Below are 25717 nucleotides of genomic sequence, written 5' to 3' on the forward strand. Positions count from 1 at the left end.
AAATGCATTTTTTCTATTTGATTACATGTGTTTAAATTTTTTTATATGGGACATCTAATTAAGGACCCAATTTTACAAATTTTACTACTAATTACAACTACTAATATTTTTGCACAATTAAGTAATTGTGTTAAAAGCAATGTTGAAATATTTTCACAGCAAGGAGCTTCTTGATTTTAAGGAAAATATTTGAAGCATTTTTACGATAGTGGGATAAGTACCACTGGCCAAAAATGCCCTTTACACATTTTTTAAGGGAAATTCGCTTTGTATAGCCTGAGTTACACGGAATATTTTACCCGGAATATGTAGTTCTCCGTGGAACTCCAATTTTGAGAAATTAAACGGAAGTGACGACGCTCCTGATCTACATTTCCGTATTAGTAATGCATTTACAATACTGATTTTTGTTCTGCGGAAATCAAAGTGAAAAAAAAAATCTAAAAATTACCAATACATTGTTTTTAGTTTGATTATTTACAAAAAAATGTTAGGCATTCGGTAAAGCGCTTGACCTCTTTACCCAAGATGCACTTGGCTCTTGCCATCTTGTCTGGAGGAGGAGAGACAGGCAGCAGCAGCTAGCAGGCAGCCAGCAACCAACCGTGAGCTTCCAGTTGCGGTGCTCTTGTGGCTATCTGTCAGCTAACACCCACAAGTAACTTGAGAAACTAAAAGGCTAAACTTCAACCACTTCTAACATCTTTTCCCCTTCTTTGCTGCGCTGGACTATACTTTCTACTCGATGGGGCCGAGAGGAATGTTTACATTATGAATCCACACCTGTTGGGGCAGGCGAAACTAGCTCACTTGAGCTAACTCAGCTAGTCAGCATACAGAAAAAGAGAGAGAAGTGGGCTCTCAAAGCCGGGCCTGCCTTCGACAAGTCCCGGAGACAGCTGCTGGACAACTCGGACCACGGCTCCCGGGAACACAAGGACGGCTGACCGGCTGTCAGAGAGAAGACGGGTAGGAGTGCAGTGACCGGACATCGCTCAACGTCCCAGGAGTTTGGAAGTCTCGGACCGTGCTTGTGATTTTCTTCGAGTGGACTTAGCAAGAGGTAGACGGTATGGAAAAGTGCTGTGCCGGTACGTCTCCCCATATTGTCTCACTCCAGTGAATTTATCATCTAGACGGGACTTTTCATGTGGCAATACACTGACCCGACAGAGCTAGCCAACATGTCGAAAATGCCAGCGAAAAAGAAGAGTTGCTTCCAGATCACGAGTGTTACGCAGGCACAGGTGGCGGCCAGCAACGCCGCGGACGACACCGAGAGTCTGGACGACCCGGACGAGTCCCGAACAGAGGATGTGTCGTCGGAAATATTTGACGTTTCACGAGCTGATCTTGCTGTGTGTGATAGGAGCTCGTCCGAAGAAACCTTAAACAACGTGGGAGACACGCAGGAGGGTCAGGCCGCTTTGACAGCTCCTGTCAATGGTGGTCATGCCAATAATAAAAGTGCTTGTGGAGGCCGTGTGACCCCGCAGCATTCTGTAACAAGTGTGCCTGCGGCAGTAACAACCCAGCCCGTCGTTTCGGCTCCTGCTGCCGCTCTCTGTACCACTGTTGCTCCTGCGAATACCTGCAGCTCTCGCTTCAGGGTCATTAAACTAGACCATGGTACTGGTGAGCCCTTCAGGAGGGGGAGATGGACATGCACGGAGTTCCATGACAGGGACACTGATTCAAATGGCAATCGAACTGTGGATAGCATTAAGCCAAATGCAACCCCCGATCACACTATAGAACGGGACAGCGGAATAGGGACCACCAGTAACACAGTGATCTCTTCCAGCGCTTCCTCCTCACAGGCTTTGGAGAATGTCGTGGACAGCGGCCACAAGGCTACACATCTCACTCATTCTTCAGAGACTGAGCAGGGCTGTGGCTTGGTCCCCCAGATTGGGAGTGGAGCAAGTGCCTTCCAGCCCACAGGGTACTTAACAGCGACAGCATCAAAACAAGCTCAGCATGCTCAGGTCAATATGCAACCTGCTGCTCCCCAAACCTTCCTATCGAATAACCTCATAGGCGTGAACCAAGTTTCCCTGCAGCAGAAGTCTCCGATCATGCCTCCTGCAACACAAATCCAGCACTTTCCTTACTCGAACCATCCCGCTGGCCAGCCAGATTACAGGCAGCAGCACTTTGGTTCAAGCACTCTTTCCGTAACTACTCACTCTGCGGGCCCCTCGTCTCTTATCATGCCAGCTGGTTCAGTAGCCCAGGGGCTAGGTCTTGATGCACCCTCTGCTCAGGGCCTCCTGCTACATGTTGCGCCAGGAGGCGGTCAGCAGCAGCAGCTGGTCAACCCTACGCAGTCCTCATCCTCTGTCACCAGTGGTGTCCTGAATGTGCCTGTCACAGTGCCCACTACCATCAGTACACCTATGGGTGAGACGATTCAGGCACCCGGCAGTGGAGGAATCACCCCAGGCCTTCTCGTTGGATTCAGAAACCAGGCAGAAGATTTTCGGTCCAAATCTGAAGTCCTACCTCAACCAAGTGGTAGTGTGATGCCAGGAAAAGACAGTATGAAGCCTTTCATCACTGAGGGTCTCGGCCTTCCAAGTCCTGCTGTCAACAGCCTCTTTGGCATCCATATAACCATGGATGGAGATGAGGACAGGTAAGGGAAGGTTTTCCTAGTTTCTATTAATGAAGGACCATTTGTATGAATCGTTCTCATATTTACCTTGTATATGCCCTGTGATTGACTGGTGATCAGTCTAGGTTCACTTCAGTTCATCTTCACCTCCAGTGGCATTGAACAAAAAAAGTGATTACACAACATGGATGGTTACATTATTTCCGGAGTTTTAATTCCTTTCTTGCCCCCCAAAAAAAATAAAAATAAATAAATATATATATATATATATATATATATATTATATATATATATATATATATATATATATATATATATATGTATATGTGTGTATATATGTGTGTATATATATATATATATATATATGTATATATATGTATTTTATTGATGATTTCCCTTCGATTTAAAGGCTAGAGTTATTTTTTGTCAGTCATTAGATGAAATGTGTGTTTTTTCACTGCTGTCAGGAGGACAATCAAAACAGGTAATTTTCCAGTCAAACTGTCAGGAGGAATTTTTAGTAGTCTTTAGAGATCTGTATTTTGGAGCTGATCAGCAAGTCTAGAGAACACAATAAACAATCACCAATCTAACCAGATGGACCAATAACAGCTTGTTATTTCCAGTGGCACTATTCATTGGGCAATGGGGCGGGCCCAGCTCACAAATAGCCAAACTTTGTGTATAATGGGTTCTTGTTGGAAAGCCAATAATTTTCCCCCAAATGCTCATGAACATTCAATACATGCAAAAAAAACAACCCCACAAAACTCAAAATATATTTGAAAATAATTGAAAAATGATCAAACGCTATATGCTATGGAATCTTGGATTATTAAGAATAGCAGTGCAGAAAATCCCTGTAGTAAACACAATTTATTTTGTGGATCTGGTCAATGGCATTGATTCATTGATCTGCAAATTAGAACATCAAAGTCATTCAAGGATTTTGCATGAAATGCAAAATATCGGCTGATCAGTTGTCAGCCTTCTCACAGAGTTTAAGGGAAATGTTAACAAACATGCACAGCAGAAAACAATTTTAACAGCCTGATTTTTTATTTGCATTCTCTAGTGTGACAATGAGAGACATCATTCTGCCCTTTTAGCTCTCTAAACCATATGAATGTAGAGTCTTTACTTGCTTACAGTACCCCTTCACATACACACTGTAGCTATTTTTAGGGGCTGTCAGAGGGCTCTCATGCTGCTTGAACTACAATGTTGCCACAATTTGTTATTCGGAAGCAAAAACTGTCTGGATAAAAAGGACAGTTGTACTAAAAATGACCTATAATAGGCAAATCTGATATATGTGCATCCTTTATACACCTCTGTTAACCACTGTTTTGATCATTAGTGCTTAATCATATGATACAGCCAAAGGTACATGTCTGCTCTATATTGTTCACTGTCTAGAACAGGGGTCACCAACTCTGGTCCTCGACGGTACCTATTAAGGATGTTTTTGGTGCAACCCTCCTCCAACTCACCTGATTCAGCTTGATAATTCCCCGAATTATTTGAGTCAGGTGCATCATTGTTTCATTGTTTGTTGTTATCATTGTTTATTAAAATACTTTATCCCTGCAGTGTCACTGCAACTGGCTTGATAATGGGCATGGGTCAGGGACTGTCTATGTGTTGACTTAGATAATCATGAAAGGTACAGCCAGTACCACTTTCTTAGTCAGTAAGACAGAAAAGAGAGTAATGGAAAGTGGACTGACATCACCGCACGCTTGTGTAGCTATGACGATGTTGGCAGCAGGACAGGACATTTAATGGACGGAGAGAGGAGGAGGTCACTTTTGCATTACTCACACACACATGCGCACACCTATGAGGACCAGTGAGCATCGATCAAATGTTTGTATGGGTGTGAGTTTATGTGCATTTGCGTTGTGTATAGGATGACATGGCAGGATGACGTTTGCTCTGAGGTCTGCGGCCTAAAATTTCTAAAAGTTTTCTTTCGTCTTTGTTGATTAGTGTAGCTAGGTGTTGACTGTAATTTTTCATTATTTTTTTTTTTATATTTAGTTTGATATCACCTTCTCTAAGTTAAAGTTGTCTTTTAACCAACTATCAATTAGTTCAAGTATTTATAAGGTTCATTCAGGGCTGGTCAATTATTTAACATGTTGAATAAGCAAAATCAATAGAATTTTGGATCAGTGTTTTCTTGATTAAAAAAAATAGGAAGCAAACCTGACCCCAATAGTTTGTGTATTATAGGCAGAGGTTACTGATGTTTAATATGTGCAACAATTACAATCACTTAATAGGAAATTTGCATAAAATAATTGTTTTTGTCAACCTTGGCCACCGAACCAACAAAGTTCATGTAAGCTCACATGTGATTTTTTTTCACAGTTGTATCGATTGACCAATTATTAAAATTACATTATTACATTTAAAAATTACTTAATTTCAGGCTCTTTTTTGGATGCATTATTTTAAAGAGCCCCATATATGCGCTCGCGTGTATGTGTGTGTGTGTGTGTGTGTATATATATATATATATATATATATATATATATATATATATATATATATATATATATATATATATATATATATATATATATAAATTAAATGAGAAGTATAGAAAATTGACAATTTTAATGAAAATTGAGTTACACAACAGTGAGATATAAGGAATTACACGTTATGTATTTGGCGTTTATGCATGCTCCTCGCTCCTTTCTCCTGTTTCGCAGTTTGACTTTGGGGGCGGGCGTGTGGATGGTGTGCAATGCAGGATTGAACTGGGAAAGGGGACATATCTTATGCTTGCTAAAGAGTTTGTGGCCATGGCCTGGACACAAGAGAATAGCTAATCACTGGGCTACATTAACTTCCAAAGGACACATTTTTGGAGTCCTGAATGATATGGATTGTCATTTTGAGCTTATGGGTCATTGCCAACTTCATTTTGGGCCACTGGATCTTTCGCTGTATTTGCCAAATGTGAAATATTCCTCTCCAATAACCTCCTCTACTCCAATAATTGGCTGACACGTTTACAATGTTTTGTTTTTCATTTTGTTTGCAATTTTCTTGCTCATAGTTTGACACATCTGAGTCATTCTCACAATTTTCCAGCCAATACTGATGGCTTGAAGGACACTTCAATAGTATTGACTTTGGAAAACCGCAAGACTGTCTCAGATTTGTCACTATGACCAAGAAAATTACGTACATTCAATGTGATGTGAATGGCAGCCATAGCCTCTATCAACTACTGTATGCAATGTCCCCTGCCGCCTGCAAGTGTGTATGGCTGTCCACATGTTGTCTGGGCAAATGTGTTTCCCTGTAAGTTTGCAATGATGCAACCAGTGAAACTAAATTTTGATTTTCATTTCAATGCAGTTTTTCTTGGTGAACCATATATGTTTCCTTCTGATTGCCACAGTTAAAGCGCCACAGGTTAGTTGTTGGATAACTACCACCATAACTAACACTTTGTAATGGGAGCAGGCCATTGACTATGCTGCATGCTGGTCCAGGAATGAGAACTGGTGTAATCTGCTTGTGTTTACTGGCTTTTCCAAAATCCTCTGAAGCCAAAACTGGTTCAACCCCACTTTTGACTGCTTACAGTATGTTAACTATGCACAGCTCGTTTCAAGGGAGTCCTTGGACCAAAGAGAAAACCTGTTGACAGATGCTTGTTACCAGCCTGTACTTGCTACATAAGTGGAGATACTGTATATCAAGCCATGCGTTCCAGTATGTCAAACATCCTTCAAGGGATGTTCACAATCAATCTGTGATTACTTCCCCAGGTCAACTTTGATATGATCTAATATTTATATTTTACCAAAGGCTTTTTTTTTGGTTTTATTCAATTTCTTATAGTGTTTTTGTGTGTGTGTAGGTGTCTGTGCTTGGGTGCGTGTGTGTTTAACTGAGTCATTGTGTGTGTTGTTGTGTGCCTATTTTTACATGCATGTGCTGTGTGTCTCAAAGTGTTGCATAGCTTTAGCGCTTAGCTCACAGGGCATAGTGCGTCATAGCCTGACTTTGACCAGACCGTCACAGGTAACAGTTGGCACATTGGGGAATGTGATGTGTAATGAGATCAATAAAACTATTGGTGAATTTCATAATTGTTTGCTACTGTTTTAGGCTGCGGTCCTGGTTCTACCTTGAGCAAACCCTTATGAAAAATCTGCTCCCCTCGCCTCATAAATGTGGGCTTTAGGTTTTTCCTTTTCTTTCAGACATATGGGTGCCGCTGTTGTGTTTGACCTACATTATATGCAGCATTGTGAGCCTTGTAGAAATGGATGTTAGAAAACGAGATGCTAGATTTTGTTCAAAAATTGTGCTTTCCAGTAATCTGTAAGGATACTGTGGAAAATACGAAGGTCACTGTTTTACGTGTTTCTTCTTTATGATGGTTTTCCACACTTTTAAATAATGGCTACGGATCTTATCTTGTATGCATATCATGAAGGAAGCAGTTAAGTCATTTGTCTTTAACATACTGTATGTAGCAGAGGGAGCCATACGTTCCCAAAGAGAAGTCTAAAGACTGGAACAAGGATCTTTCAGTTCCTTGGGCCCTGGGAGTCCGGGATGTCTGAATCGTTACTAATGAGGATGTGAAGAAAGCATGGCAGCCAGCTGCAGTTGAGTCATCCATTCTTCTTTCTATGTGCTCTCTTGCTTTCAATGGGTGTCATCCACTGATCTGATTCACTGGTGCTTATGACTCTGCCTATTGTGTAGAATAGTGTGCAATATGCTGGAAAGAAATTTCCCTAGCTTTCAAGAACATGTTGTCTCTTGCAGTCAAGCTCTTTTACCTTATTTCAGATTTTCATTCAACCAATTCTCTTGTTTAAAAAAAAAAAAAAAAAAATCAAATCAGGTTTATTTGTATAGCCCTGAATCACAGAAGTCTCAAAGGGCTTCACAGGTGAAAATAAGTCATATAGAAACTTCTTTTTATCATAAATACACAACAGCTTCCCCTCAACAAAGCTCCCAGAAGGGGAAGGAAAAACTTAAAAACCCAATTGGGGAAAATAAGAAACCATCAGAAGGTACCACAGGTTGGAGGAAACCCCTTCTAGGCTCAATAGGTTGAAGAGAATGCTGAGGGTATATATTAAAAACAAAAAACAAAAACAAAACAAAAGACACACACATTGTGCCATATTAGGTAGGGGGCATCTAATGCAAAGATGTCTTGACAGCAGGCAAAGCCATTGGGTAGGATCCTCCTCACAGTCTGGCCGAGTGGGTCCATCCTATCAAAAGTATCTCCAGCCATCAATATTTTATGATTTAAAGATTTATTTATGATACGTTTACATCCTCTTGCTTACTTCTGAGAAAGTAAGTTTAAGGAAGTAGACTTGACCGTGTAGCAGGATGAACTTCTGTCAAAAAAGCAACCTCATACAGTACATTTGCTTCTCACCAAATCAGACCATTTTGTCAGACACCATTTTCAGTTTGAGGTTATGCAACATAGTTTCTGTTTAAGTTAATAGTATACAAATGTTGTCATGTTACCACTAATATTAACACGATCAACTACTGCTTTCTAGCATGTCAAGCACAGTTCATCAAAGACTTTGAAAAGCAGGACTGAACATCTACTGGTGTGCATTAGTACTACACTTAATATTAGGCTCCAATATTAGTGCTGTGTTTATTTTGTGGCCTTGAGATGCTGCCAAAGACACTACATCAGCTCTGGGCACAGAGAGGGAAGTGTCTATTAGCTCAAGTCTTATTCTAAGCAAGGTTAACTTTCAGTCAACGCAATGTCCATAGGACACACCCAGTGTACGGTATGTCAAAGGAGTTGGCTGCGATTTGTCACAGGAAACTGCTAGTCTTCGACCTGACCTACAAGTAAAAATGCCCAGGCAACCAGTAAGACAACAACCTGCAAGACACTTGATCAAAGCCAGAATATGCTGTTAGACAATACAAGTTTAGAGTTATGGCTCCTTCTATGACTATTAAGACAATAAACGTCATCAACACGTCATTAAAAAGTCAAGTATTCGTCCATTATTGGTAACAGGAATTCAAGCAAAAAATAGTACATACTGTGCATGCACCTATTAAGGAACTGGCCTGTACTTTTTATTTCAAATCCAAAATATGAACTCAGCAATTTGAACACCCTTTTTATCCATTGCAAATTGTAAATAGCAATCTAATAGAATTCTAACAAATTTAAGACTTTATGAAATTTAAAAGATGACAATCCATACATTTTCTAGAACTGCTTATCATCACACAAGTCGCAGGTTTGCTAGTGCCTATCCCAGTTCACAAATTGTCCTGGTCAAATATGGTTGGTAAAACATTAAGAGTAGTCCCAAATGGATTTAATCTATAATTATGAAGTCAACAAACTCCTACTCCTAATTGGGATGGAATTGTGAGTGCTTTATTGGACTGCAACTTGCAGAGGCAGACCTAACAATACTCATAATAAAGTTCACTGGGCCTCATAATGAAGTTCACTGGGCCATCATTGAGTGTTTGAATTGAGCAAAATCGAACAGACGACTCTGGATGACTCTGCTGCCTCAGGCTGATGTTACCAGCTGGCATCCTGCTGAATGATCAACTCCACCCATGATGGTAATATACTGATTCATCATAAGTCACGTTAACAACTATGTCAAAGCTGTGATGAAAGGGCATGCAGTATTTTGACTGAACTTTTCTTTAATCCTCAGATCTCAATTTAAAAGGCTAAACAGTTTACAGAGTAATCTGAAGGTGGCGGTAATTCACATGATAAAGCTAATCAACAAAGCCACGGTATTTTTTTCACATTTTGTTGCAGTGTATGTCAAGGAGAATAGTAAAGATTGAGTTTTCGCTCCTTAGCTACATAGCAGAGACTTGGAATTAATCAGCTACTGGCTGAAAGCTTCAACTTTAGAGCTTCAGAGAGTCAGGTCAATGATATGTTCATATTGTTGGCTTCATCAAGCCACAGTGTCTAACTTCCACTGGAGCAGTTAAGGTAAAATTCAGCACTTCCGAATTTGAGACCAAGGTCCCTCAGGTTGGGAGTGTGATCCTTTCCTCTCAAGTGGAACAGTTCAAGTATTATGGGTTCTTTGTCATGAGTGAGTGGAAGTTAGAGTGGGAGAGTGACAGACCAAGGATGCCTCCTGGGCACGATGTACGTTCCACCAGGAGGCGACACTGAGAATGACCCAAGGCACGCTGGAAAGGCGCTTTTCCCCCTGCTGGTCTGGGAATACTTTAGCATCCCCAAGAAGAGCTGGACTATGTGGTTGGGTAGAAGGTCTGGGCTTCCTCGTTAATGCTGCTTCCCCTGCAACCCTACCCCAGATAAGTGGAAGTGAATTACATAATATTATATCTAACTCTGTATTGTTAGAACACAGTGCCGTAGGCTTGTTTTGACAACTAACCCCCGTTTGAAAAGGTTTCTAAGACAAACGAAGCAATTTGATTGACAGAGGTTTTGCTTTCTAAATCCCTTTTCAACACACATCATAGACCACATTTCTGTCCTTCAGATGTGACAGTTTAGTGTAACTTTGCCTCTGGCATCTCACAAGAGACTCATTCTTGGCACCCTGTTACAACATGGTAACGGATATCGTTCGGATAGATTTTAGTCTCAAACCCTCACTGAATCTTCTTGGCTTTTTTTTTTTAATTTAAATTTGTTGGATTCAAAAAAGTAGGTATGTAAAATTAGATAAAAATGATTAGGCAAATAAATGAAAAGTGGTACGTTGATCTGCAGACAAGATTTTCTGTCAAATATGTCTTTGGTTCCACATCTCCCGTTTTAGTTCTCAAGCAGTCAAGGCATTCACTTTGAATGCTCAGTTCTGTTTTCTGCTCAGTTGAGCGTGAACATCCTACGTGCCATGTGTCACATATTTCACCTACAGATACATATCTTTTTGTTTTTGTTCAAAATTAGCCCGAAGTACAACCCCCTGAGAAAGTGAAACAATTATTAATAATTAAAGAATAATTTTAAGGCATGTCATGATCTGGGCTATAATATTTGGATCTCGTGTTTGTCCAGCGTTGGACTATGGCACCAGGGACTGGCATCATAAACAGACCCCTTGTGGAAAAAGTGTTCTCTGGAGCATTGCCATATTTTGTTAGTGTACTTAAAAAAAGTTTCAGAATTAATTTTGTGTTTAGACATGGGTTGGGAGCCATGCAAAGTAGGGATTAGACGAGACACATAAATCCCATGAGACGACGATGCCTCACGAGGTTGAATTCACAAGACAAAATGAGATTTTGGTAAAATTTGTTATATATTGCTCAGTATAATTTGTCCAGTTTTAAAAGTTTTATTTTTGTCGTTTCAATAAGAAGACAGCAAGAAAATTAACAAGCTAGCAGGCACATGTAAATTTAAACTGGAGGCAATTTTTCTCAGGCTCATTTTCAGAAGCAGCTAAACTACTTTAATAAAATGTAAGCAGCTTGTGTTAGCCGTGGTGGTTCTTGTAATTTTTACTTTTTTGCAGCCTTTACAAATTGTCTCTGCCTTGTATGTCAATGATTTACCATTCATTTCTTCTGGAAACCCATCCCCAATATTAAGTGTCTCCTGTATTTCTCCTATGGAGCTGCTTCTATTGAGTATATGGTATTCAGATAACAATAAAATATTTATATTTTTATTTTTTTTGGTTTGGTAAAAACAATTGTGAATACAGAAGATGAAATAACAGTTTCTGATTAGTAATGAATGACCATGACTTTAGACAGCTTTCTCCTAATTTTTTTTCAATGAGACTAGATTATTTCAGACCCACATACACAGACATAACATTTAACTCAGATAAGTATGTTCAAAATTGATCAGTAGCAACAGCAACTGTCAGGATGTCAGCAACAAAGTGTGCAGTTTTCATTCAAGTCTATTAAACTCTCTCTGAAAAGTAATCTGACTGCTCTCAAGAGTGCTCATGTGGTGCTTGCTAGAGGCTAATTTCTGCTAGCCATGTGCTAAACCCTGCAACAGCATCGTACAATGATATGGTAGCATACTTAAGCTGTTATTTTTAGTGCCTTATTATTGAACATGATTTTAGAACAACTTTGTGTTGTTTATATCGATATTCACAACTCTTGGAAACTGTTGGAAATGAGAGGAACACAGTACAGTACAGTAGAAAGAGTGCTGGGAAGATATTCAAAATAAAAGCTTTCCCAGGCGTTCATGTCCATACATTATTTAGTATGGTAAGCTTTTTTTTTTTTTTTTTCAAACGATCATTTTGATCCTGAGATGAGTGTCACACTCACACACCTGACCAGACATCACAGATCAGCATGTGCGTACTTGAGTTATCTTTAAATCCGAACATAGAACACTTTTGCAGAGACACCACAATCCTCCTAAAAGACTGTAAAAACTTAAGCAGGCATTTAAAGTTTTTATTGATTTGCAGTCTCCAATAACACAAGCATTTGTAATGCTCGGCTCTCATGTCATGGATTGTCTGTCAAGCGTCCTATTTTGTGCGTGGATCAGGACTTCATTTGGTACTGAATTATACAACAGTGTGTTTTACGTGAGGAGAGTCACCTCACTGTTTACCTCACTTGAACACCAGTCTTCATTTAAAATCGTTCCATTCAACACCTTGAATTGTGGACCTGTCAGTTTTCCAGCTGAAGTCATTGTGCTTACAAACGTCCCCCACTGTACCTATAAAACCAGGTATTTGGCTTGTAAAGATGGCGTTGCTCAGCTGTTGTTGAAGTATGCGTTCTTAAAACTTACATCACTGACATGCCTCACCAATACATGAGGACAAGGTCCTGGGGCTTGTCACGGTATGATTGTTGAAGCAGAGATAAAGCTTGCATTGATTCTGATATGGGAAGTTAGCTGTAAATCACCAAACATTCCAGACAATGTTAGCATTTCTCTTTTCTTTTTTGTTTTTTGTCAGTCTGTCTGTGCACAGGTACTTTATAACATAGTAGACCACCCGTGCATCGCTTAACGATCCCATTGACATTTTTACATTTATTGTGCAAACTACGGGGTCTTTGACTTGGAGCTGATCTCTTAAGAAAGATGTACTACTTCATTGCCTAACTGATATACACTGTTCAGAATGCGTTCGGGATATTGTGAGAGACTCGGTGGATATCACACATATGGTACTTGTTTCAGTATTGACATTTTTACGATAGGGAGGCAATTGTTTTGGGATGATAGACACACCTCATTTTGTGTTTTCCGTGTCTCACTGCCTACACTTTACCTACACTCATGTAAATATCTATATTCCTAACTTTTGTAAACCCTATATATTTTTGCTCCTTACATATTGTTACACAGTTGCTTTAATGTAGAATTAGTTTGAACATTTGTAACTACATTGTGTTATATTGTGTTATATTCATCATAATTAATTATATTTGAATATATGTAGAAAATGGATTTGCTTTGCATTATGCAATTTTTGAAAGCAGTCAACACTGCATCACCATTTCCTCTGACCTCTTGTTATACTTTGGCTTCTTCTGGCACCCTCATTCACTTTCCTTCACGCTGAATGCATATCTTCATTTATTGATTTTTTTTTTGGTCCTTTTTTATCCTTAAGAAATACAAGAACCCATTTACTTCTGTGCCTTAGTACCTATTCAGTGCACCCAAGCAACCTAATAAAGTTTGTCCATCAGTACTATTTCATTACTTTGACATTTATGTCATCCAAGGGCGTAATTTTCGAACGCACAGTTCAGTTTATTTGATGATGTGAGAACAGATCGCAATATTAATGACACAAATCTTGGTTATGTAATATGTTTGTTGACTCTTTGCTAACAGAAGTACCACGCAACACGCCAGTCAGCTGCACCGTTTTAACATGCAGAATGATACATGTATCAAATTTATGGATCAAATTTACTTTTGAGTAAAGGCAGTAGCTTCAGCCTAGCAGTGAGCTGAGTGAGTTTGTACACTCCTAGTTTATGTTATGAATGACAGATGAGTCAAATATTTGTTGCTGTTGATAAGAAGGAAAATACACCAACCAGTTGAGTTCTCAACTTATGCCAGTTGTTGATATTTACATATTTATGCCAAATGCCATTACTCCACTTGACTATCTGCTTGGCTATCAGAAAAAAAATGAAGCATATGTTTATGAAGGACAAAATTGATTTTGAAAACTTTAATGTAATTTTAAGGACATTTATTGTGCAGATCTTAACACTCTGGACTGTATTATGGAAATAAGAGTGATATTATAAATACTCAGTATACTATATTAATATGCTTTTGACTTTAAAGGCCTCTTCTTCTGACTGATATGTTACTGATATGTAATTAATTTGTAGTTCCCCCTGACATTGTTTAATAGAATTGCGCAGTTCCGCTGAAATGTTTGACAATTAAAAAAAAATATATATATACTGATATATATATATATATATGGTAAGTAAGGAAGCGAGGCGGCTGATCGGAGTTGTGGCTGTAAGGTGGTCTGTGCCTGTCATGGTAGCAATGCCCGAACCCGCTGGGGTGCCGTCAAGCTGAAGAAGGAGTCCTATCGGGCCTTTTTGACCTGTGGGACTCCACAGGCAGCTGACAGTTACCGACTGGCCTAGCGGAGTGATTTGTAGCCCAGTGTGAAGCGACTGGGATGAAGATCAGCATCTCCAAATCTGAGACCATGGTCCTCATTCAGAAAAGGGTGGAATATTCTCTCTGGGTCAGGATGTGGTCCTGCCCCGAGTGGAGGGGTTCAAGTATCTAGGGGTATTGTTCACAAGTGAGGGTAGGCGCGGAATGGTGCAGCGTCCGCTGTAATGCAGACTTTGTACCGGTCTGTCGTGGTAAAGAAAGAGCTGAGGCAAAAGGCAAAGCTCTCTGTTTACCAGGCGAGCTACGTTCCTGCCCTCACTTATGGTCACGAGCTGTGGGTCATGACTGAAAGAACAAAATCCCGGATACAAGCGGCAGAAATGAGTTTCCTCGGCAAGCTGTCCAGGCTCTCCCTTAGAGATAGGGTGAGAAGCTCCGTCATCCAGGAGGGACTCAGTGTCAAGCCGCTGTTCCGTGTTGAGAGGAGCCAGTTGAGGTGGTTCAGGGATCTGGTTAGGATGCCTCCCCAGACGCCTCCCTGGTGAGGTGTTATGCGCATGTCCCACCAGGACAACCCTGATAGAGGAGCTGGACGAAGAGGCCGGGGAGAGGGAATTTATATATATTGTTATTTATGTAATTGTTCAGTAACTGAATTTTGTGAGTTGAAGTTTTGAGGGCATACAGTAGCCTAACTGAAAATGTACTGTATATTTGTTCCTAGTCAGTTTTTAAATGCTCTTTTCCACGCATATGAAGTTGATTTAACAGTTTGCAAGGTACATTTGGGATTTGTACAAGTTACTTTGGGACGCTTAAGTGTGCTTATAATAGATCTTAACAATAAGCAAATTGCCCAGCCCTAGTTTAGAATGACCTAAAAGGCCTTGAAGAGTACTTGAATTTGACTTTGCAAATGTGTGTAAATGTACAGTATGAAATATACTGTAATCAGAGTCACAAATGTAAATTACTTTTAATAGTTGCTTTAACGAACGTTCAAACATACAGTATTAGGTTGTTGAAAGTTGGCAGTGTCACTGATAATGTGACTGGAGTAAATAACATTAAACGTAAATATTGCAATTGAATATTTCAGAGATTAACAACAGTTTACGTAACATCCTTTGAAGCTTTTTTTTTTCTTTTGCATGTTTTCCAAAACACTTTCTTTGGCACAAATTCAATTGGAATCACATTCTTGTATAAAAATGATAATTACACTTTACTGACTGTAGGGCATTTTTGAACAATCTAACCCAACCCAAAATATAATTGAATCAGCCTTAAAAGACCTTGAGTACATACTGTAATTTTGAATGGATTACTGGGGTTGAGCTATACCCTTTTGTATTCTGTGCCAAACGTTTCAACTGCGCAGGACTTTTAAGTTGCAGGGAGGACTTGAGGGGCAGATTTCATACCCACCCCTCAAAGTGGTCTTCTTATGTAAGAGACCACAGGACTTAAAGTTGCTACTGTTTTGGAGGTAACATGTGAGGAAACATGTGCATCTTGTCAACTTTATCTTTAGAAACCTGGATGATGTTTAACCTGCATTTATACCACAAGTGTTTACTGAGCACACGTCTCCCTAACAGTGTCCTATTCCTTTACACTTGGTCAGGTAAAGACTTTCATGCTTAACAAATTCCTAACAGAAGTAGGCTGAGCAATAAATCTAATTTTATTAATTCAATTAATTTGTTGTTTTAAAAAGCAATGATTTTAAAATTACCTGAATTTTATATTTGATGTTTTGCAAAAGTGGCAGAATGCTGGACATGTTTGCAATCGTTACTAACAACTTATTCAGTGACAGCCATTTTCCGACCCTATGAATATTAGCTATGAATATTAAGTCTATGTTGATCCTGATTCAAAATCAGTATACATTAGTGCTGTGTGAATATTCAGACAGGATTTTTTTTAACCCTTTTTTTTAATAAAATAAAGGTTTACTGGTTTACTTCAATTAAATTCATCATTGTCCAGAACAACTGGTGAAAATCAAGATTTTATTTTTTGGCGACAGACCAATTTCCACTTCAAAATGTGTTATAAGCAATATCCTAGCTAACAAGTTGGAATATTAGATGGCCGCAAAGCATCCTCTTAAAAGCAGACACCCAAGAAGAAGTTCCTTGATCTTGTGTTGTGTATGATACAGATGGTCCTTCACCATAAGTCCAGGATTTTGCCAGTATAACTTTGGTGTATCAGTTAACGCATTCCTGTCGGACCTTAATCACATTAGAACAAGTACGTGGGGAAATTATGCAGGAATTCATGTTAGGAGCTGCTTTTATATGAACACTATTTTGGCACTTATAACTTTAGTCTGAACAACCATAAACTTGGACCCCTGCTGTGTTTGCAAATTGAGCTTGGTCACACAACACCTCACACATGTCGTCAGGAGCCAAGTGGTTGAGTGCCATCTGCAAACATTCCAGTCCCTATGCAAGGGGTTTAAAATAACAAAACATTTCATAATACATCCACCATGATGTCTCAAGCTCATCCACACTCTCAAAAATGTTGATTTTGATCTATTCTGTAACTTCCTAGGGGCTTTTATTTCTCTCTCATGCCCTCCATCCGGTTCTTGTGTTCTTTGAGAGGTTCACCAGTGGGTTTTGAGACATATGTAGCACTGAGTCTGTTGTTGTTTATGTGCAAGTCTGGAGATTATGTAATGAATAAGGAATACATGGGGACGTTCCTTCTGTATGTTTGGGGCTATAACGCTTTCATCCATGGACAAGGGGTCCCTCATGTAAGACAAATTTTGTTTGTTCTCCATTGTCCATCCGCAATCCTTTTGTTCATAGGCGCATAACATACTTTGAGCGTCCTGCAATTGTAATCATAAACCTCATGCTACAACGAGGACAGCAGTCATTTGTCAGGTTAAGTTATCTAACAAATAATTGGAATCCTAATGATGTGAGTTAAAACATTTTCAACAGTATCATACATCTGATTTAAAAGTAAATCAAATGAAACTTATGGTAATTTTGTGTGCTATTTTCTGATGATGTTGTGTCATTGGAAAACTAAAAAGCCATTTGAGGTGGTGATTGATAAAATATATGAAAGTATTCTATTTTAGCTGCAATATTGGTTAATTAGTTAGTATGCACATTTATAAAAATTATTGTAAAGCATCAAAAAATTTCAACACTTGGCACATTGCCTTGTGGCAGTATCAGCCGTATTAGAACTATGCCCATTTTGAACTACATCTTTCTGCATTTCTGTTATTTTCTGTTTTGTCAAAAAATGTAAGTATGGTAAAACATTCCTTGGCTATGGGATGCATCACTTGATTCCAAGGCTAGAAAATAAAAGTCTACATTTTTATAGCTCTTTCTTGCTGGAAGAAAAAGGGAGGCCAAGTTTCTAGGCTTGGGTATCAGCTGTAAGGTAAACAAATGTAAACTTTGACAATTTTCCAAATGATAAGACCGTGCACCTCAAATTTGAATTCTGGTCTGTGAGAAGAATACAGTATATACATTTTCCTTTTTTTTCCAGTAATTTATTCCGCTGGAAGTATGAAGTGCTATTAAATGGCAGATAACTATATTGACTGTGGACTTGGTAAAAGCCAATGGATCCACACCAACAAATAACATGACACCAAAAACCTTTAATGACTGAAAACATCACATTGGACTTTAAGCAACGTGTTTTAAGTGCTTCTTCAATTTTCCTCTAGACTCTGGGACCTTGATTATCAAATGAAAGGTATTGTAAAATTTACTTTGATCTGAAAGGAGGACTGGAGATTACTGGGTCACTTCTAGCCATACTTTTGGTTCAGAAGTGACTTGACACATGGGATTTTACAGCTTTAGTCTTATATCATGCAGACATCTGGATCTGGTGGTTCTTGATGCACTGGCAAAATCTCAGTCTACTCCATTTTCTGCTACATTATATTAGCGAATGACCATTGCTTGACAATCTTGTCAAGGCTGTGGTTCTCTCTGTCACTTATAAACCTTTTCCGGCCATTATTTCCCCATTCATCTTAACATTCCGTTCATGTGTTTTGACAGAGTGCTGTGTGAATATTAGCTTCTATGCAGTTTCTTTTTGAAGCCTGTTCTCTTATTGGAGGATGTCTGGTTATATGCAGTCATTACGCATTTCAAATCCTCATTGATTATTGGCAATATTTGGATTTTGAAAGGTCATGTAAGCAAGTACAAAAACCCGAATATGCTCAAACCCATACAAAACTCCTGAGTTACTTTTCTAACCCCGATACTATGTCTATCTACAGTATATGCATTCATGTTCCCTTCTTTGCCTCTGTGGATCCCTATTAAGAAATAGTCTACTGTTTACCTAGTAATTATTCAACACCAGGCAACCTAATGGCAGAGTAGCTTTGGTGCATTTTCGTCATTCATTATATTTGCATACGTTTAAATTAAACCCAAAATACAGTGAGTATTTTTGGTTGTTATTGTTGTCATGAACAAGTGCAAGATATCTGTTTAAGCGCTTTAATAAATGTGTCTTCTTAAAAAGTCCTCAGGCAAAGAAGCTGAGATTGATATGGAAAGCTGTACATTGAGTTGTGTAATTGAAATCTTTGCTGCCATCCTCTGGTCAAGTCACAAAATGCACGTCAAAGAGAAAGAAAAAGAACAAGCAGTCATCAGTGAGCGTGCTCTTCTGTTGTTGTAGTCCCCACCCTCCCACTATTGTTTTGAAATCAACTGAATGTGGGTTGATATTATCTCTCAAAGACAGCGGTCTCATTTGTCCAGCTGCTGCCCCCCTGCTGGGTGTATTTGTATGCTTTGGAACAGGGACGTGTGCCGGTCCATCTGTGCGCTAGTGGAGAGGTCATTGATTTATTTGACGCCACGGTGAGTCATGTGATGTGGTGGCATGTGCTTGTTGTCTCATGCCATCGTTACGTGATGTCTATTTACAGTGGTGAACTTGTAGTGTGCCTGCAGGTCATACCTCCAGAATATTCGCTCCCCAGAAAAGTTGGTATGAAACCCCAAATCTTATTGAAGTAAATAGTCGGGACACTTTCTAGTCTTTGCTGTGTCGTGTCACAGCATGAAGCTGGCTCTGACACAGATGTTTGGCGGTGCAGGCTCTGGCCTCAAGGCCAGAGGTGTCCACAGATGGAATGTGCTGAAGGTCTCATTGGAGGATGTGTGTGGACGTCGTTGCAGTCTGCAGGACAGGCCCATGTGGAGGTTAGCGCAGCAAGAGGTCCTTATGTAAACCACCACATGTCTTGTCTCTTGAATAAAATGTACCGGGTGCTTTGTTTTTGTTGGAAACGGAATGGCAACAAATTAGATGAGGGGATTATGTCTGCCTTTAGGCAAGAAGAATCTCAGTCACTAAAATAATTTTGAACTGGCCTGTCTTGCTGTTTCTACAAAACAAAACGCATTTCAAGCAAAGTTTGGGTTTTGAAACATTCCTCTCTCCTGTTGACTCTGATGTGAAAATGCTGGCTTTTTAAGATAGAATGTGTTTGCTTTGTTTATCAGGTCCCTAGATCACACAACCACTGTGGAATGTCACACATTCAAATTGTTATAAGCATTCATGGCTTTCTTTTTTTGGAGGACGGGTTGGTGGGTCTTCAGGTCGACATGACAAATTCGATGTTTGTCATTCATGATTTGTCTGCCTTGCATTTGCTTTCAGTCTTTTAAATATTTTACCTCTATTTCTTTTGTGCAAATATACTGTAGGAAATCACAAGGACATTGTCATTTCACTGGCCTTTGGGAGACTGGCAAATGGGTCACAAAGTTTTAGTAGCCCGAGGGTTTGTTTTTGTTCCCATTTCAACTGGGAAATCATCTAAACACAAATGCCATGCATGTGTTGAGTGTTCAAATTCCTTGTGGACAATGTCTCAACCCATTCTTTGTTGGTGCCGTTCATAAACTATAGCGACACAAAAATATAGCTGCTTTTACAGGCAGCGTAAAAGGAGCTCATCCACTACAATTATTGGGGGCACTTAAAATTCACTACTACTTCTACTACTACCACCAGAAAGTGAACCACCTGTCAACTCTCCATTCTGTTCCCCCTCCCCCCTCAAAAAAATAATTTCACAGCATCTTAGTTAGATATCTAGTTAAAATATACTCCCATGTCATTAATCATATAGCTATATCATGTCTTGTATATCTTCGGCAGCCCCTGGATTAGAATTCTGCATTCCCACAAGAAAATGACATTATGTTGGCCGGTGCATGTGATGCCCCTTGAATATGATTCTACATTTTCAATTTGTTTTATAGATAAGTTCTTTGGAAGGGATAATTATTGGATCGTTCTTATTATTTCTGCGTTTTGTCGCTACCTTTTTGGGCTAGCAGCAATTTTTGCGTTTAAAAATCAAAGCCTGTCTTGAGTGTGTGATGAAGCTATCACAGTATGGGCAGAACTGTATTACATTATCAGTACATATACTATGAATATAACACTTTAACGTTCTAAGTATACATTTCATTTTATGAAAATAGTGCAACCTTTGAATAGACTGCTCGAAGCGATGACCTTCAAAGTTTGTTGAATAGCAACAAGAAAACAAAACAACCATTTTCAACGGAAAGGATGAGGTGCATTACATCAAAGAGGGATAATTCGCTCTGACCCTCGGGAGTCACGGCGGACTATTTCTGTCAGGCTGCTGAATAAAAATATAACCTGTTTAAAAGAAATGTGTTTAGTTGCACAAGTAGGCGTGCTACTTGCAAAACTCCACCTCTGTGTTTACGTGCCATGTGACCAGGCAAGCCGCTTTTTAAGACGGCCCTCGCTTTGAGCGCTGCTATTGGATACAAAGCGAGGAGACGGCGAACATTGTCGAGACATTAACAGCTGATAACTACCTGGGAATTGAGTTGTTTTATTTTTTTTTGTGGGGCAGAGCTGCTAAGATCATGCGCTGCACAATGAGCTACAGTCTGTCGTGCTCGCCGGGGTCTTCTCCCACTTATTCCGGACGCTTGATGCCCTATCGAGCGAGATGCGGCAGGTAAAAAAAAATACAAATAAATACTTTGGGGATTTTTGCCTTCCTGATCTGAGAGTGTGTGTCTCTTCACAATTTCTGCCACGCTTCTTTTAAAGTCGTGTGAGTGTGTTAAATGACGTGTGTGAGCGGGGTTCGTCTACGTGCGTTGCGTGTGCTACGTGCGGTGGTCGTGCAGCCTGCTCGACGTGGGCTGTTGTGAAACAATGCTCACCAATGTTCACCTATTGGAATTTCAACTTTTCTTAAGGTGTCGCAATGCTTTTAGCTATTTTCACGAAGACTTACAAACATCACAACGTAAAAAAAACAAAACATAGTTAAGCAACTATACTTTGCATGTCGTGTGCGTATCGCCGTCATATTACACAGCTTCCCCTAGTGGCCTCTTTTTTTTTCTTCTAAACTTCAGGGATTCTCAACTATATGCAACCAAAGTGCATGTTCCGCATTAGACAGTTTTACACGTTCCACAAAGTGGGGGTACACGTTGTTGATTCTGCATCCTATGCCACATAGTGCAAGATCATTTAATATTTCTGCCTGTTATTATGCACTGTAGCTGGCATAAATAGTTGAACAAAGATTTATTTTTTGTCGTCAATAAATCAATCAGTGAAATTTAGCAAGTCCCCAAGTTGGAGATAAGAAATAAGACGTTTATGCTGTATATATATCAATGTTTTGGAACTCAGCAGGAAGCCTTGTTAGTTCTGTAATTCGAATGCGGGGGACACATTAATTATACCTTCTGTCATTTGTAGAAATGTAATACTTGTCCGTTTGCAGATATGATTATTTCGACCAGTTAAATGAAATTGCATATTTTCCACTGCACACTGGTTTCTCGAATAGGCTTTTTTCTTTTCCACTCTTTTTGATCCTGTCTCTTGTGTTGTGACATGCGTTGATCAGAAAAGTTTGATGTTATAGTCGATTTGCTGTACAATGAAAAAAGAAAACGAGATAAATTGAAGAATTTTGAAGTAAGTTGAACATTTTTTTAATTCAATACGTCATATGAAAGTATATTGATTAAATATAATTGCATATTCTTGATTAAAGACTAAATTGTTAGGAATGTGAGTGTGAATGGTTGTTTGTACATGCCTTGTGATTGGCTAGAGACCAGTCCAAGTTGTCCACCCCTCTTAAACAAAAGTGAGCCTAAGATCAGCTCTGCATTTGCTGTATAAAACATCATTACAGAAACTAATTTGGTATTGTATTTTTCACCCGCCTAGTGGTCACCAAATCATATTGAAAGAAACCCGATAACATGTAAAAACAACTCAATTGAAGTGATAGTGTGAAAATAGATTAACATTATATATGTTGACACAACCAACTATTTAGTTAATGTACTAAATTCCATTAATGCTCACTATAGGTTTTACAGGCCAGCAGGGAATATGTGTAATTATTTTACTTTAAATTATTCCATATTTTATTTTTTCCTGCATTTACATGTTTGAGAATCTGAAGGTGATTTTATATGCCATAACTAAATTTGTGTCCTCATTCATGACTTCATGTGGAAAAATAGCTTGTTTTGTTTGCCGTCTCCCAGCAAAATGCACAATAAATCACATTGTTGGCAGAAGCTGGTCGAGCGCTGCTTGAAGGAAGTGATGATGTGAATGCAATTTGTGTGCGGCGTTGATGCATCGTGTGGTTCTCATGTCTTTTTTTTTCTCTCTCTACAGTGCATCCGGTGCCAGCGTAGTTGCCATTGACAACAAGATTGAACAAGCCATGGTGAGTTCTCCAAGGTTACACATGATTTTCAACTCATCTCCGTGTGTGCACCTGTTTTCTGAATATTGTATTCCATTCCTTAAGAGAATCATATGACCACTTGCCCCAGTCAGTTGCTCCTCATCATAAATGCACACATATGTATTGGATTTAAAAACTTTTATACAACTGTGTGTACTGTGCTCTGACCAAAGCCGGGTCAGAAACAGCCCGATTGTGTTTGTGTGTAACCGTCCCAGTGCCCACGGTGATAATATGAATTGTTGTTTCTTCAGGATTTGGTGAAGAGCCACCTGATGTACGCCGTCCGCGAGGAGGTTGAAGTGCTGAAGGAGCAGATCAAGGAGCTGTACGAGCGCAACTCCATGCTGGAGCGCGAGAACGCCGTGCTCAAGTCGTTGGCCAACTCGGACCAGCTCAACCACCTTTCCAGCCACGGCAGCACGTCGCCCCCGCAGCAGCAGCAGCAACACGCAGCCATTACAAACAGCGGCGCCCCCTTGACGCACCACGAGGGGGGTCAGAGCATCCCCCAGCAGCCCAACATCACCTCGGCGTGATCTCCCCGGCCCCGCACACAAGCGCGTCCGCCGTTCCACACGCTCAATTCCACACCTCTCTTGAGCAGAGACAAACGCATACCGTCCCCGCCGCGCTGCGTTAAATATGCTCCATTTACGGAAAATAGTGACATCATCTTGAAAGAGGGCGAGAAGTTGCATTGTGGCTACAAGCTGCAGTAAATTGATGGGGCAAGGGAGCCAGAGCACGGGGGAGGCAACAGGTGGTCCAAAAGCGCAGCGCAAGATGCGGTGAAGCCCCAGTGGCATATAAAGCTCTCGCAACGTCAGCATCCACACGCCACATCATTCACGGGGGCCGGAAGCGACCAAGGGATGAGTCATCATCAGCAGAGGCGTCCGGCGGAGCGAGCCGAGTCGAGTGCCTCCTTCAATGATATGCTGCAACAAAAAAAAACAGAAAGCTTACGCTAGTTGTTTCCTCAGAGCCACCATCCTTTGACATGTAACATTGTCATTACTAGTTCACATTTAGTATTTGCATTTATTTATTTCAGGGCTGCTATTTTTATTATGTCACGAACAATGTAAGAAAAGACAAACATGTCTGTTGTCAGTTTAGATTCTATTAGGTCTCGGGTAGTCGCTCACAAACAAGCATGTGTCAGTAAGTAGAGCAAACGGTCAGAAGGAAACACTAAAGTAGAACTTACAGGAGTTGAAATCAGGTTGAATGTATATTTTGTAAAGTATTCAGAGTGAACAAGGTATGAACAGCGCAGAAGAGAACTTGCAATGAAATTAAATATGTGCTGGGGGGTTTGACAGAGCGAACTATCACTTCCCTGGACATTCTTTGTCGGAACGGGTAAAACGTAACATAAGAAAAAAGATTGGGGCTTGGTTGGGGGATGAAAAGCTGTGAAATTGTTGGACCTACTTTATAACCAAAGACGCGAAGCTGTGCAAGTCTTTTTCTGTTCCTCACCCCTTTATTATTATTATTATTATTTTTTTTTTAATGCACACATTCTCTCTTTATTTTTTGGCTCTTTAGCATGGCCTGCATGCCCTATACTCAAACCACTTTCTTAAAATCATGTTTTTAATCCAGCACTCAGTTTGTCTTGTCTGTCCGAGTGTCTTCTTTGGCTATAGTTGCGATGAAAGGGAACAAATTCAGCAGGGTTGATGGAGAAGTGAGTAAAGGAGCCGTTTTTGTTACGTTACAGATTTTAATGTATTTAGCAAAATCATCCAACTCACCCTTGAAAATGCGCCACAATTTCCCAAATATAAACTACAAAGGAACTCTGAAACATTTCTCAACTTGAAACTGGAAGCCAGTCAGTCATAAGTGAGAAATACGAAATGTCCGTGTTCGGTCTTGTTTGTTGTGCCTCCATTGTGTCACCTGCTGTAGTCAGGTGATTCCGATGCGGTCAGTGTGGCTTAGAACCAAACCAAAATACTTGGTGATTGTACAACGAGTTATCTCGCTACAGGATGGACTCTTGATTTTTGTTTTTTTTTTTACAAATGGGTTTATTCCTGTCTTTGTTTTCCTTGCGTTTAATTTGAAGGAGATGCCATGTACATGCCAAGTGTACTGTATGGAAGTGATCATTGAGCCTTGGAGAAAAATCTTAAAATGCCCTTGTAATGTGCTGTTCAGACAATTTTAGTTTTCAGACAATAATAAATGACTGTTTTGTTAAGAACGTGCGTGTTTATTGCCCAAGACAAACATAACTCTTAATTTATATCTGTATTATATCACGTATCCGTCACGTATTCTTTAACACGTTTTGCTGTGACAAAGTAACTTATGTACTACGTAATTTGAAAGGTTTTACTGAACAGAAAAAAGTATTTAAACTGGTCAGTAATGGATTAATTGGTTCTATACATCTGGCTTTGTCAGGGTTAGAGTTAGCTAATAAATATGTTTTATATACATTACCCCACGTCTCAACACAGTAATTCAATTCTGAAAGTGCTAAGTAAAAGCAAGCTACAAGTGATATTTACTAATTTGTTATTCAGGACATCCTTATAGGTTTCCAAAGGATAGCTGTAACTTCCAACATTCTGCGTTATAGAGTTAAAAACATGCTCTTATTTGCCCGATACCAGTCTGTGAATCCAGCTAAATGATCTCTAAT

The 25717-nt window shown here is 39.7% G+C and overlaps 1 protein-coding gene across 1 annotated transcript; it reads left to right on the top strand.

Moving 5' to 3' along the window:
• Nucleotides 1–567: 567 nt before the first annotated feature.
• Nucleotides 568–25273, top strand: tsc22d2 (TSC22 domain family 2). The gene is made up of 3 exons (XM_088426104.1): nucleotides 568–2638; nucleotides 22980–23031; nucleotides 23307–25273. The coding sequence occupies exons 1-3, from the start codon at nucleotides 1149–1151 to the stop codon at nucleotides 23589–23591; spliced, it is 1827 nt and encodes a 608-aa protein (XP_088282230.1). The 5' UTR covers nucleotides 568–1148; the 3' UTR covers nucleotides 23592–25273.
• Nucleotides 25274–25717: the final 444 nt, after the last annotated feature.

Source organism: Hippichthys cyanospilos, chromosome 10 (assembly GCF_059441005.1).
Source record: "Hippichthys cyanospilos isolate Australia breed blue-spotted pipefish chromosome 10, RoL_Hcya_1.0, whole genome shotgun sequence".
NCBI classification, from domain to species: Eukaryota; Metazoa; Chordata; class Actinopteri; order Syngnathiformes; family Syngnathidae; genus Hippichthys; species Hippichthys cyanospilos.